The sequence below is a fragment of the Sminthopsis crassicaudata genome, chromosome 3, assembly GCF_048593235.1.
Source record: "Sminthopsis crassicaudata isolate SCR6 chromosome 3, ASM4859323v1, whole genome shotgun sequence".
NCBI lineage: Eukaryota > Metazoa > Chordata > Mammalia > Dasyuromorphia > Dasyuridae > Sminthopsis > Sminthopsis crassicaudata.
The window spans coordinates 547,600,969-547,616,304 of record NC_133619.1 but is presented as its reverse complement, the minus strand read 5'-3'; the positions used below and the strand labels follow the sequence as shown (position 1 = coordinate 547,616,304).

At 36.7% G+C, this 15,336-nt stretch overlaps 2 protein-coding genes across 12 annotated transcripts in view; one reads left to right on the top strand and one right to left on the bottom strand.

The window, feature by feature from the left end:
• The window catches only part of SLC36A4 (solute carrier family 36 member 4), a 224,106-nt gene extending 217,846 nt beyond the window's left edge, over positions 1-6,260 (bottom strand). The window contains exon 1 of one of the 2 annotated variants that reach the window (XM_074304554.1): positions 6,008-6,260. The gene's annotated coding sequence lies outside the window, so the exon portion shown is untranslated. The remainder of the gene's footprint in view (positions 1-6,007) is intronic. The other variant, XM_074304555.1, reaches the window with a different exon arrangement.
• Positions 6,261-6,413: 153 nt separating this feature from the next.
• The window catches only part of DEUP1 (deuterosome assembly protein 1), a 130,524-nt gene continuing 121,601 nt past the window's right edge, over positions 6,414-15,336 (top strand). For 7 of the 10 annotated variants that reach the window (XM_074304549.1, XM_074304545.1, XM_074304547.1 and 4 more), the window contains exons 1-2: positions 8,477-8,497; positions 8,934-9,007. In XM_074304549.1, the coding sequence (XP_074160650.1) occupies positions 8,492-8,497; positions 8,934-9,007 (80 nt within the window). In that variant the 5' untranslated portion in view covers positions 8,477-8,491. Of the gene's footprint in view, positions 6,707-8,111; positions 8,253-8,476; positions 8,498-8,933; positions 9,008-15,336 lie in introns of those variants that run through there. The other 3 variants (XM_074304548.1, XM_074304543.1, XM_074304551.1) reach the window with 2 other exon arrangements.

Sequence of the window (15,336 nt, the reverse complement as noted above, 5' to 3'; positions counted from 1 at the left end):
GTGGTCTAATTAAGGCAGGATGCAAGGGGTTTATTATACCTCTTGCCCTAGATACTATTCTTCCCTTGGTGTAGCTTAAGATCCTTTGAAAAGTTTGGTTCCATGGACTGTTGACTCAAGTTGAGCTTTCAGTCCACCAAAACCCATGTCTTTTTCAGAGGAATTCCTATTTGCTTATTGAAAATATTATAATAAATATTACCTCAGGTTTCTGTACTATTGATTCTAAAAGGTAATTGATTTTATCATGTATTAATTTTATAATTGGGTCTGCATCTGCCATGTTGCTTTATCCTTGAGTTGAGCTCAGGAATTTTGTTTTTTCTTTGTTAGTTTAAAGATACAATTAAAAGAAAAAATATCTTTCATACTGATAGCCCCTAGGATACTCATACCATGACCAAAAGAGATGTTATCTGTTCTTAACAGTCCATGTGAAATTAGGGGAAAAGTTTTGATTCTTTAACAAGAATTAAATGATGCAAACAAATACCAAAGAACAAGAAATATTCCTTGAATTTAGAAAAGGATGTGATTATCCTCACTTAAAAGCAATCCTGCCTTTTTTTAGTATAGCCAATTATAATGTTCCACAAGTACCAAGACTGCCTTCTTTCTTGAGTGTTAACAAAGAGCATTCCCCTTTCTCATTGGGATCACTGGTTTTAGTAAGTTGACCAGTCTGATCCTTTTTGTTAACAATTAAACATGCTTTTGTTTTTAATTGTAAACAATTAAACTGATTTTGTTCAGCAGTGGTCCTCAAACTTTTAAAATAGGGGGCCAGTTACTGTCCCTCAGAATGTTGGAGGGCCAGACTATAGTAAAAACAAAAACTCACACTCTGTCTTCCACCTCTCAGCCTATTTGCCATAACCCCTGGCGGCATAAACGTCCTTAGCCCGCCGGCCGTAGCTTGAGAACCCCTGGTTCAGAGTATATACTTCAGTTTGCTTTTATTAAATTTAATGGAGATAAGCATGCTTCTCCCATCTTCTACTCAAAAAAATGATTTTCTGAACCCAAGTGTAAGATTTATTTATCCCTATTAAATATCATCTTATTAGATAGAGTCCATCCTTTTAGCTTAGCCATTGTCTTTTGGTATATTGATTTCATCATCTAGTGTGTTAAATAAAACTTACCTGCTTTGTGTTATCTGCAAATTTAATAAGCAGGTCAAGCATATGTATATCCAAGTCATTGATATACATTTAAAACATCAAGGGGCCAAACACAGATTCATTGCTACATGGGATAACTCTCTAATGGTGATATTGAAGCATTAATGATCATTATTTGGACCCGCTCCGTTTAGGGCAGGTAGGTGGTATAATAAATAGAGTGCTCAGTTCAAATCTATCAGTGTGATCCTGGGAAGTTACTTTACTTTGTTTGCCTCAGGAAATGGCAAATAATTCCAGTATCTTTGCCAAGAAAATCTCAAATGGAATTGTGAAGAATTGTTGTTTTTTAATCTAATCATCTAACTTATGACATTTTATTTTGCCCACAAGAAAAATGTAATTTATTTCCTAAAAATTTAGCAAATACTAAATACCTTGCTAATATTCAGATAAATTAACTAGATTTACATTTCAGTGATCAGTCAAGAGATGGATTCCTATCTAGCTTTGCATTATATTGATTACTATTGATTATGTCAAAAAAAAAATGAAGGAAGGTTAATATGGCATGACCTGTTCTTAATGAAGTCATCTTGGTTCTTTGTGATCACTGATTTATTTTGCCACATATTCACCTTTAATAATACATTCTAGAATAAAATCAAACTCATTGATCTATGGCTTGCAGACTCCTGCAACAAAATGAACAATTGATTTGGAATCAAAGGATATCAATTTAAATCCCAACTCTTCTATTTACTAACCTATATTACCCTGGGAAGGCTGGATCTCAGTTTCCTCATCTATAAAATAAGAGTTGGACTAGATTACTTTTGATAGCCTCTTTCAACTGCAAATCTATAATCTATGATGATCTCTCTTTCCTTGACAGAAAACTAAAACACTGGCCTTTCTCTAATTCTGAGTTTCTTATTCTTTACATTCTTTCAGTAGTCACTGCTTCAGTAATCACATATGGTAGTAATTTCAGTATCTTTAAATGCCAGTTCATTTGGACAAAATGATTAAATACATAAAGGTCAATTAGGATCTCATTACTATTTCTACTTGTCTTGGGTATCAATTCAATCATAGAATCAAAACTTTTTGGATTTTAAAAGGGAATGAGTAGTTAGCTGATCCTACCCATACTCCAAAAGGAATTCCCATTAAAACCTACTTTATTATTAGCCATTTTTCTTCTGTCTTTTATAGGTCAAAGATAATTCTTTATGGGCAAGAAAATAGACTTAAAACTTCTAAAAAAAAGCTTGAGCTTTGTCCATTCTGTCATTTTTTATCACTTTTCCATTCCCTCCAATCAGTGACCCTCTCCTTCCTTTTATCCCCCTCTTGTCTTTATTTACCCCTCCCTGAACCCTACTTTTTTCACTATTCTTAGCTTTCCTTGTTAACTTTAGTTTACTCTGAGCCATAGCTTTCTCGACACTTTTCTTACCAGATTGTTCTATGTTTATATATTAATTCTCTATAACTTCTCCTTGTTTTCATTTTCCATGTCTTTGAAAAAATACAAATGGGTAGTTGAATTCTGAAAACACTTATGCAGGTTTCTATATATCATTCTCGATTTCCCTTCTCATCCTACTTTTCATTCTTGGCAGCTTTCTACTTGAGGATATGTTGGTAAATATTTAACAATCAGCTCCGAAAAATGTACACATGACACACTTTTAAATATAATCTGCATTATTACTATTTTTCTCCATTAAGCCCTGATTTGTAAATTTTTCAATTTCAGGAATATAAATACTCAGATTAGAAATTTAACAAACTACTCTTGTGAATTGGTATTAGCTAGTTCCATCATGACCTTGTTTCTGTCCCTCTTAGGCAGACTCACTTTGTAGCTTCCCATAAATTTCTATCTATATTCTTCCTAAAACCTCTGAATTTTCTTTCCTGAAATTTAGGGTGCATGTCAAGTTAGGTCTTGCTTTCTTTTCTATCTCTATGATATATCCTAATAGAGGGTGACCAGAAGTTTCCATTATTTCCATTTCAGTAGTCAAATTTTCCTAAACTTATTAAGAAAGGAAGAATAACTCAAAAACTGGTAAATTAAAGAAATCTGTGTCAGGTGATAGAAATAGTCAACCTCAAAAGAAGAGAAGCTTCTGAGTGTTGATGGCAATGGAAAGATCTGTATGTGGCAATGGGGAGCATTTCGCCTGCCCAAACACAGGGCAGAGGATGGAAAGTATGAAAAATGAAACAACGTGGATGAGAAATGAAGGCAAGGAATATTGTGTTTTTGGGAGATGACCAGAATTCAGTGAATATAAGAAGCTTGTCTGATTGTAAAGAGACCTAGAAGAAAGAGTGGGCAGCTTATGATAAAATGAAGATTTCAGAGAGCATGGTAGAAGGGGCAGAGGAGGAAAGGAACTAGGGAGGGGTCAAGTTGAGATCAATTGGCTGATAGCATAAGGAAAAACAATAAGGAAATGATTGTTTTCTCCTTAGCAGACAATTCTGAATCAGTGGATTAGGGAAGAGCATGTAGGAGTTTTCCAACCATGAGATGAAGTAATAACTACAATTTTTGACTGAAGTCATTTGACTTCGGTATCCTGGTTTGAAAGAAGTCAGTGCTGGTACAGGTGATACTTGTTCCTGTAAATACAAGGGTGCTGACACTTGAGGCAGTAAATAGTATGTATTAAAGATCTGAATCAGTAAATTCCTCATGATTAAGCCCCCAGGGATTAAGTTAAATTTATAAACTCTACCAGTTCTATAATCTTATCCAGGCACACAACCAATGGAGAATGAAGGGGATTCTAATCCAGGATACAGGAAGAGGAGAGTGCAAGGAAGTGTGCTTCTTCTCAGCAGTGACCCCCAAATAGTATTCTATGATCTACAGTGGAGGTGTCAAAGACAATGTCCACATGTACAGGCATTTATACTCACACACACATTTATAGGTAGGTTTTTTTTTTTTTGTTTTGTTTTGTTTTGTTTTAGGATTGGAATCTAACACTTCTGTTCTTGTACAAGATCAAATCTTAGAAAAAACATAAAATAGACAGTATCTTTCACATCTTCACCTTTCTCTTTTTGCAATCATAATCTCAGAGAAAGCCTTTACCCTTTCAAAATTTATTATAAAACAAAGTTGGGAAACTTTTTTTTTTGCCAAGTACTATTTGAATATTTATAACATCATTCATAGGCCGTACAAATTTGAATTTTTAAAACTCATAAAACTCAAGTGGGATAGATGTTGTTGGACTTAATTTTCTTATCATTATTGCCTGAGATTGCTCTAGCAAATGATTTTGCAGACTTTATATAGCCTGTGGGTAGGACGTTCCCTACCCCTATTCTAAAGGAAGGCTCTGATATTAGTAACTAATACCTCCATTGGATTATTTGTATCTTAAATAGTCAACTCTAATTGTGCAATCAAAGACTATCCCTGGGGGATTAAAAAAAAAAAATTAGGCAATTCTTTTAATAGGGCAAATAATTATGGGGTTTGGTATTTCCCAGGCACCAGTGGAATAATGGTACACAGTTAAGTGGCATAAAGGATAGAACACTGCACTTGGAGTCAGGAAGACCTAAATTCAAATCCTGCTTCAGACACTTACTAGCTGTGTAATTCTGAACAGGTCCTTTAACTGCTTAGAACCTCAATGTTCTCATCTGTAAATAAAACAGGGGTTAAGGGATAGATTTGATGACTCCTAAGACCTTATTCCAGCTCCAAATCTATGAGCAGTCTTCTATTTTGCTGTTGACAGTCTTGCCCTTATCCTTACCTTTATTTAATAATAATGATAATGGCTTAAATCATATATGTGAATTAGTTAAAAAAAAAAAAAAGCATTTATTTAGTGTTTAGTGTAAGTTAGACATTGTGCTAAGGCCCAGAAATACAACGAATGGCAAAAACAATCTCTGCCTTCAAGGAGTTTGTATTCTAATAGTGGAGTGTATAAAAGATACACAAACTATAGAAGATATACACAACCTCATAAATGTTAGATGGAAGGTAATCTTATAGGGAAGGCACTAACATTAAGGGGGGGCTGAAAAAAATCTTGAGAAGTGAAATTTTTCTATTAATCAGACATTGGTGTAAGTTCTGCCCATAGATCTTAATTCAAACTTCTGGATCTTCATAATGTGAAATTATATAATTTCATATGGCTAAAAAGGACTTGGTCAATATTTCTAGCATAGGGACTAGTGAGAATTCACATTGGGTGAATGAGTATAAATGACTTTGAGCTATTCTATGATAATATATTAATTTTTTTCATGCTCCATTTTCCCTTCTTCAGATCAAGGATAAAATGTGAACTACTTGAGTTTAGATATGATTTAAGAATATGACTGAGGCCTTCAACATAATAGAAAAGTTCAAGATAAGCTGGAATGATCACTTCTCTTTATTCAGTCACAATGGAAGAACTAAGGAACACTTACTAGAATTCATAACTTAAGCTAACACAAGTTTTTCCTACTCCTGACGTAGATATTTTTGTGACACTGTATATAGGTATATAAAATAGATATACAAATCAAAAACTTGCTCATAACAAATCATAGATTCATGACCTCCACATTATTAGGAGACCCCATTAGGATTGGAAACCAGAGTGAAGAAGCTAGGATCTATGCCGCTTTATAGAATACATCTAAGAAATTCATCTTGTCAAGAAATGACCAAAAATTGCTTTCTATAATTTAAATGAAATGGATATAGGAACGATTGTATTAAAATAGCAAATCTGTGTCAATGTTAAGAAAATGAAAAGCAAAAAACCTCATACTAGAGGGAGGCAATAAAACTAAGGTGGATTTCCATTTTTCAAAGACATTATGTTCATATCACAACTACATACCTTCACTACTATTTCTGAATAGGGAACATTCATAATTTTTGTAATAGGAAGTTGGTTACATTTTTGCCTGGCACTTTTTCCTGTTAAACCAAGGCAGGAGTTGAGTTGATGAGCGACAGTGGCTGCCTGTCCCTTCTTTACACTTTAACAAGATCTGGAGCTGGTCTGAGGGACCCATGAAGGCCCCCAGCATGCGGGGTGAGACCCGCTAGAACCCGGCGCTGCAGGACAATTGCACCTCCCGCCCCTCCCTACTTCGGAGTGCCCCCGGGCTTCTAGGCGCCCTCCGATAGTCGTTCGTCCCTGGGAGGGGTAGGGCACGCATTGCCATAGCAACGAGGGGGCGCCTCGGGAAGCCGCGGGAGCGGTGGCGGGCTGAGCCAGTCGGAGCCAGGCCCGTAACCGCCGCGGCAGCCGCCGCTGCCACTGCTGGTATTGCTCCGGCCGGGCCGGAGGGAAGGCTGGAGAACAGACGGGCCGAGCCTGGCCGAAGAAAGGACAGCCTGGGCCAGAGCCGGAGCCGGAGCCGGGGCCGGGGCCGGGGCCGGGGCCGGGGCCAGGGCCAGGGCGGGGGTCGAGGTCAGAGTCAGGGCGCGCTACCTAGAGGCTCACGCGGAGAGGCCGGGACCGTGGCGGGCTAGACCGACTTTACCCTTCTTCTTCTCCCGGCCTTCGGACAGCCTAGAGCTCGGGGCAAAGGTATCTGAACGCGCTCCCCGGGGGTCTCCGAGCGTCTCCGCCTCTCCCCACCCTCAGGAGCTGGACAGGGAGAGGGAGACCCGGGCCCAGCCTGACAGGAACGTCCCAACCCGGGCCGGAGCCCTGGGAAGCTGAGGGCAAAGTTGGGAACTTGGTACAAATGAGGAGTTTGGGAGGTGGTGCTGATGGAGTTTTGGAAACGTTTGATTGGGACTTATCCCAGGCCAGTTAATTATCGTCCTACTCGTCCTCTTCCTCCCTTCTTCCTCCTCTTCCCTCCTCCTTTCTCTTCCTTCCTTCTCTCACTTCCTTTCTTCTCCTCCTTTGTACTTCTCCGACTTGGTCCTCTTTCCTCCTACATCTTCTCTCTTTCTTCTCCACTGTCTTCCTTTTCCTTTATTGCTCTGCTCCATCTTCTTTCTCCTTTCTCCTCTTCCATCTTCCTCCTCTTTGATTGTCTTCCTCCTCCCCTGTTTTTCCGTATTTCTTTTCTCCTCCACTTCCTCTTCTTTATATTCTTTAATTTATAGCAAACTATATGTATATATATGCATATATATTCTTAATTTCTTAATAAGGAGCACTTAGTGGTATATTGCAGAGAGAGAGAGAGAGAGAGAGAGAGAGAGAGAGAGAGAGAGAGAGAGAGAGAGAGAGAGAGAGAGAGAGAGAGAGAGAGAGAGAGAGAGAGAGAGAGAGAGAGGAGACAGAGAGAGGGAGAGACAGAGAAGAGGGAGGGAGGGAGGGAGACAAGAGACAGAGACACAGAGTATAACACAGACAAGTCCAATTTGTATGGACCATAAAATGTGGTAAGGGGAGTACAAGTATAATGAAGATGTAAAAATAGATTGGAGACAAGTTGTAAAGGGCTTTAAAAATCAGAGTTTGTATTTTGTCCTTAAAGCAGTAGAGAATCATTGCATTTTATTGAGAAGGGAATTGACTTGGTCAAATATGCTGTCAAAGAAAATAAGTGGTGATTGTGTAGAGCTTAAATTAGAGGGGGAAAGACTTGAGACAGGGACACTAATTCATACAGGACTGCAGTAATGTAGCCAAGAGGTGATGAGACCTGAACCACTGAGGTGGTAGCTATATGAATGGGGGAGGGGGTCAAATGAAAAGATGTTATAGAGTTAGTAATGACAAATTTTGCCATGATATGATGGCGGCAGGAGGAAGATGTGTCAAGGAAAATGCGACATTAAAGATAAGAATGAAGTTAACCTAGAAGACTGGAAGTCTTGATAAAAATAAAGAAGTCTGATGGAGAAGAGTTTGGGCAAAAAATTACTGACTTCTGTTTTGTTCAAATTGACTTTGAGATGCCTCTGTGACATCTAGTTTGAAATGTCCAATAGGAAGTTAGTGATGTAGGATTAGTGATGTGGGCTAGAGTTCAAGAGAAAGACTGGGACTGAAAATACAACTCTAGAAGTCATCAGCACAGAGATGATAATTAAACCTATAGGAGCTGGTGTGGACATTAAGAGAATAAAGAAAGAGAGAAGGACTCATGTCAGAGATTTGAGGAACATCCACAGTAAGGGATGTGATAGAGATAATGAGCAAGTAAAGGACTTTGAAAAAAAGCAATTAGAAAGGAAGGAGGAAATTCAAGAGAAAATAGTGTCATGAGAATAGTACATCTAGAAAAAAGGTGCAGCACAAAGGTCAAGAAGGATGAGGACTAAGAAAATACTATTAGATAAGAAAATTAAAAGATTGTTGGTAACTTTGGAGAGAACAGATTCTGTTGCTTGATAAAGTTGAAGGGAGGCAATGAAGGTAGACAGCTTTTCCTAAAAGCTTGGTTGGGAAAGGAAGTAATATAGAATGTTAGCGTGAGGGAGGGGATAGTAGGGTCTAGTGAGAATTTGAGGAAGACTTGCGCATGTTTGAGGAGAGGAGTAAGAAAGAAATCAATAGCTGGGGAGAGATTAAAGAGTAAAATCAGAGTAAGGGAAAGAAAGTGAGAGTACAAGAAGGTAAGTATGATTGAGATTACAGTCTGCTAGAGAAGATGGAAGGGAATGAGATAAAGGATACAGACAGTTAAATTAAGTAACATAACAGTTCTGTTTTTAATACTATATTGAAGAGAAACTAAGTCACATTTTCTAAAGAAAATTTTAAATGAATAAGTTTGCCAATAACTAGCATTTCATGATCTTTAGATTAATAAATACTTTAGACACTCTAAATTTATTTTCCCTCTTAACAGGTTAAAAGATCAAGAAACCTGGGTAAAATGGAGTCACGTCTTGAGATAGAGAATCCAGATCAGAATCTAATGGGGTGAGTGCTGAAGTCTTCTTTTGCAGTTGAGAAAATTCTACTTCATAATAATAAGAGCTTACATTTAGATTATGTTTTAAAAATCTACAAAGCCTTTTTTTTCAGAATAGATCACTAAGTGTCACAAGCTATCCCCATTTTATACATGAAGAAATTGAGGGCCAGAGAGATAAACTAACTTAATCATGCACACAGTAAGTGGCAGAGTTAAGACTTAGGCAAACCAAACTCTTTTGGCTTCAAGTTCAGTGCTTAGTTGTTTGGGATTTTATTAAAGGAGAAGCTTGATTGTAGTGCAAAAGAGTAGTTATCTTGACATAGAGAAACCTCAGTATATAGTCTTGGCTTTTCCACTAACTAGCAGTATGACTTAGGGGAAATTTAACTTTCTCGGAACTTCCGTTTCCTTCATGTGTAAAGTAGGGATAATACCAATACTACATATCTTATGAGGCTGAGATGAAAAGATTTATAAACTACAAAGTATTATACAGCTGTGAAATACTTTTAAAGTAAGGAGACCACAAGGTTTTTTACTGGCCAAAATATAGCACTAAGAGTGAATGTTGGTTTTGTATGTATAAATATAAATATATACACATGTGCTTCTGACATATATATTGTTCTATAGAATACTATATAGGTATATAAAAATAAAGTAAGGAAAAGAATATCATTATTATTCATCTTACTGGCCTGAATTCCTGCCTTTCTCTTTCTCTCCTTCCCTCTCTCTCTCTGCCTTTCTCTCAGTTTTTCTTTTTTCTTTCCTCTTTCCTCTCCCTCTCTCCTTTCTCACAGAAATACACTCATATAATTATATATATGTATATATATATACGCATGTAGATATGTACACACAGAGAGATATAAATAAATATTTATGCATATATGTGTAAAAAGAGAGGGAAGAAAGAAAAGGAGGGAAGATAGAAAAATCCAGGCCAGAAGAGTAGAGAACAATGACAATGCTTTTTCAAACTCAAAATAATTTACAAACAAGTTTAAAATTCTCTTGGGAATTTCAAACATTAAATCATAGAGTTGTCTGGAACTGTGGACTTTGATTCAACCATGTACTATAAATTTAGCCAAAGACATAAAGACTTTTATAAAAGACTTAATCTAGAAGCGCTTTACCTGACCTTCATTCATTAATCTCTTATGTGGGTGCCTGAGTTTATAATCTTTGGCCATGACTAAGGGAATGTCAACTTGTCCTTGGGCCAAGGCTTTCTACTGACCCCACCTTAATAGAAAGGAATATAGCTGGCTATGAAATGACTTAGAAGATAGAAAGCCCTGAACTTAGAAAAAACTTGGCAAATGCATATCTAGCAGAGATCATCAACCAGTAGAAATAATGAACCCAGCAGTGATCACGAGACTAATAGGACAATGTACCCAGAAATATTGAAATCACTAGAGAATTTCAGCAGTCTTAAAGCACTGAAAGTATTAGTTCTTAGGGCAGTGCCTATATCCTGGCCCATACATGTTCTCCATATGCCTTCCATGTATAATTTCTAGTTTTATGTGTTCTTTATTGGTGGTGGTACAACTTGTGGGAGAGTGTACCCTATGTATAAGAAAATGGCTTGAATCTTGTCACTTTTTGCTTCACTGTTTGATTAAATGGCTTTTGTTTCAGTTGATGTGTCCTCTGATTAATAAAAGGGTGTTGATGTGGAAGCATATGAGCTATGGCTTTGAATAGAAGCTTCCAACCTGAGATAGCTTATATGGGAGTAGAAGAAATTCCTTAAAGGCTATAATAATTCAGATTTTGGAGTTAAGTTTAAATGGAAAATTTCTCCAGTTAATTCTGATAAAACTGCAAATCCTGTTATTTAAAATCAACAGATATAATTCTTTATACTTTTAAGCAAGATAAAACTAGTTTTATCTCCATGAGGTCTTAAGATTCCAAAGTGTATAATTTGCTGCTAGATTATAACAACTTTGCCCAGGAGTAGCTTTTAGTGTAGAGGTAGTCTGGATAATGACTTAGCGGAGACCTTAAGTTCCTTCTTCCTAGCACCTTTATATATTATTCCTCAACTTTGCCTCTATTTTTGGAGATAAAATTAACAGAGCTGCAATGTGAAGTGATAAGGAATGATGTATTGGGAACAACCTGAATAGTATTCCCGGTTCTTAATTCTATCAGTATCAATCCTATCAATATCAGGTATCTACTATTGCAGGGCACTGTGCTAGGGATAAAAGGGGAAAATGAAGCAATTCCTTTTAATTGCTTACTCTACTAGGTCATTGGTTTAAGGGGTGCTCTCTGGCATACTACAGGTATTAAGTTTATAAGTTGAGGCCTTTCAGATGAAGAAGCTAAGTTTCAGTCTGAGAGGTGGGGAACCCCAATCTGGACCTACTGCTACCTGCCTTATTTATGGCTACCTGATAGGACCTAGTAACTAAATATTTGTGGTATGTGTGTGTGTGTGTGTGCCCACGCATGCATGTGTGTGCATTCTATTTCTCACCAAAGCTCTGTAAAAGCAAGTTGTGAGATGAGAGGAGTTGTTAGAGGTCTCCAGAAGCACCTGCTTCACTTTCAATAAAAATTGAGGTCAAAAGGAGTCTAAGAAAGCTTATTTGAGCTCAGTCTTGAATTAAGCCAAGGAAACAAAAAGGTGGAGGTAAATGGAGCAGAATGTTATAAGTATGAAGGACAGCTAATACAGAGACATGGAAAGAGGAAATAATGGCACATGGAGGAGACTTGGTCTACTTTGAGGAGAAAAGAACATAATGATAAAAAGATATAATGCCATGATATGTTCTGAGGTTTGTAAACATTCAGGTCATTCTACCAAATCCTCTCTATCCTAACTAGCATATAATGAGAATTGATTTGTAGAATGATAATTTGAATGCTTGTTATGGCAGGAAAGTTGGCCATTATATTTTAGAAAGGTTTTCAACCATAGTAAGTGACAGAAAGCAGGGTATTCATTTAAACAGAACATCCTTTTCCTTGAGCTTTCTTAATTATTTTACATCATGAAAATCTAGAATTCAAGGTATTTTTATGCTGGAGTATATATCATGCCAATGATACTGAAAAGTGGGATAGTAAATATAACTCAACCCTTAAACACTATAATTGCCTAGATAAAGTGGAGAAAGAAGTTCCAGCAGATGCATATTTGAACTAAGATTCTCTCATTATAAGCCTGTAGGATTAAAGAGCTCCTATAGCTTTCTCCCATTCCCAGAAGACATAGGAACTCTGATATCATTCAATTAATGTTCATGAATATACAAAAATACAAGTATTACAATTGCTTGATGGGTTTCATACCATGGTCAGAATGTTGTGAAACTGACCCATTTTGCAAAAACAGTTTTCATTTCATTCTGTTTGTTTTTCACTTTCCCTTTGGCATTTTCATTTCATTATTATAAGGGAACTCACTGGGAAAATGGGAAATACTTGGATTGTAACTCTATTGGGCACATTCTCTGCAATTTACAATTTTTAAAAGAGATTTTTGGCTCACTAAGAAATGTCCATGGGTCACACAGTACATGTCAGACATAGATGGAACTTGAAGCCTGGATCTTCTTGGTTTTAAGGCTGGCTTCTTAATGCTCTATAACCTCCCTCTCAACAGGAAAAGATAATTTTTAAAACATTTTCTTTATGACTAATTATACAAGAGCATATATTTTTGTCAGAGCAAGGGATGTTTGAATGAAAAAAGGTATATTTAGCAAATGTACAAGAGTATCACAGGGTAGACAGGGTTATGATCTGCAACGCTGAAGAAAACATTCACATAGATAATATAGAACCATCTAAATATTTTAGTATAATAAATTATCACATTTCTTCAGATACATGTTTTTGTGTAAAAAAAGTGTTTTACATTTAGCCTTGGAATCAGGAGGACTTGAATTCAAATCCTGCACTAGTCACTAACAAGCTGTGTGGCCCTAAGTCCTTTAAAACTTTCAGCTTCAGTTTCCTCATCTGTAAAATGAGGATCTGTAAGTGTAACCCTTATCTTCCAGGGTTATTGTGAGGAATGAATAAGATATTTATAAAGCATTTTGGAAACCTTAAAGTGCTACATAAATGCTAGTGATTTTATAAATTATACATAACATATTGTAATATATATATATACATATACATATATATTTCTTCACTAACCTTTAACTGAAAATTATCATTTCCTGCAATTATAAAAGCAGGCAAGAAAATATTATTTTGAGAAAGGTCAATAGTTTTCACCAGAATACCAAAAAGAGTCTTTGATACACACACATACACACACACACACACACACACACACACACACACATTAAGAATGCTTGGTTTAGAGAGGGGGGAGAAGGTGGCCCAGGGGAGGATAGAAAAAATATATTGAATAAGAAAGATCCTGTGATGTAGACAAATGAGCCAGGCAGAGAATACCACAACAGAGCAATGTTAGGAAAACCCACTGGAGGAATAGTGTTCAGGAGCAGGGAGGGTAGTAAACAGCATTACCCTAGAGCTAGATGAAGAATTGAGTACTGAGAAAAGGCCATAGGATTTAGCAGCTTGAGAGATCATTAGTCACTTTGGAGACAATAGTTTAATCTGAGTGAAGGGGATGGAAGTCAGTTGGCAAGTAGAGAAGTCAGAAAGAGGAGGCAAGTAGTGTCAGTTTTTATGGGGAGTTTGGCAGTGAAAAGGTAGAATATAAAATGATAACTTGAAAAGATGGTAGTGTATGGGAAAAGGGTGAAGAACTTACAGCACATATTAATCAGAGACTGTTAACTAAAGTAGACCAAGCCTATGAGGCTTCAGTTTCGGCTTCTCCAGAATCACGTGATTTTAGATAAGGCCTAAACAACATTCCATTGTCCAACATGGTTGAAGAAGCTGTATATCATCTTGTCTACTACATTCCACTGATCAAGTAGGGGTACAGTAGACTTATGTGACCAATCACAACATATAGAGGGTGGGATTTTGGAGGTTCTTTGTTTGAAATGTATAAAAGCTGTAAGCTTGTTCAAGGTTCTGGCCCTATTCTGCTGGGAAATTTGGCTCACAGACCAGGATGGGGTCTTCTTCTCGAGATTCTAATAAATAATTCTGCTTTCTGTGAGTGATCTCTGAGTAGTCAATTTGGGTAGGTCCTTTTTTCCCAAACAGTGGGGTCAAGTGAGACATTTTTCGGGATTGGGGAGATCTGGGTATATTCATAGGCAACAGGGAAGGAATCAGTGAATAAAAAGAGAAAATTAGAATGATAGATTTTGTATAATTATGACTGAGTTTGGCATGGAAAAAATGAAAAAATGTACCTTCTTTAATTAAAGACTTTAGATATTGCATGTAGTGTTGATGTGGCATTGATACATTGATTATTCGTATTAGTATTACTAATTAAAGTATTAATTTTTGAAAAAAATCTTTGTTAAAGTGCGAAGATGTGCTTGGAAGAAAGCATGAATACATCTTAAAAAGAGAAAGGGATGATCTAAAAGGAGGGAGAAGTAGAGCAGTTGGCTTTGGTAAAGAGGAACATCACTCCTTCTTTCAATACTGAAGCGTAGGAGAGAATGAGGATGATATTGAAAGCAAGACCTGAAATCTCTCTTTTACAACTATTCAGAACAATAAGGAGAATATTAGTTGGCCTTTGAAACATCAGGAAATTAAAATTTTGTTGTAAGTGCTGTGAAATATTTCAAGGAAAGTCCAGTCCTATCTTCCTTCTGATTCAGTTCTGGATCATTTTGATTCATATTTTCAAAGCTTATCTATGGTTTACAAATTGATAGATATGGGAAAAATTAAATTGCATTTAAGTATCATTTTAATTGCTTCTAGAACTATTATTTATATGCACATTTATCCTAATATCAGAGATTTCTCATCAGAATATTCAGACTAGGGGATGCTTTAGAGATAATTTAGCTCACATCCTTCCTTTCACAACTGGGGAAACTGAAACCGAACATGACATAGCTATTCTTATCAGAGCCAGGACTGCTGATAACGCTGCTCTCCTAATTTCTAGACCAGTACTTTTCTCACCATATTACATTGTTGAGAACTTGTTTTTTTGGTTATGTGACTTGCCCAGTGCTATATAGTAGCAGCTAGATGCAACAGTATATAGAGTACCAATCATGGAAGCAGGACTACTATCTTGCTAGCTCTGTGATGCTGAACAGGTAATTTTTACCATTTTTACTTGAGTTTTCTCATCTATAAAATGAGCTGGAGAAGAAAATGGGGAGCTGCTTCAATATATATGTTCAAAAAAACCCCAAATGGGATCACAAAGAGTCAGACATGACTG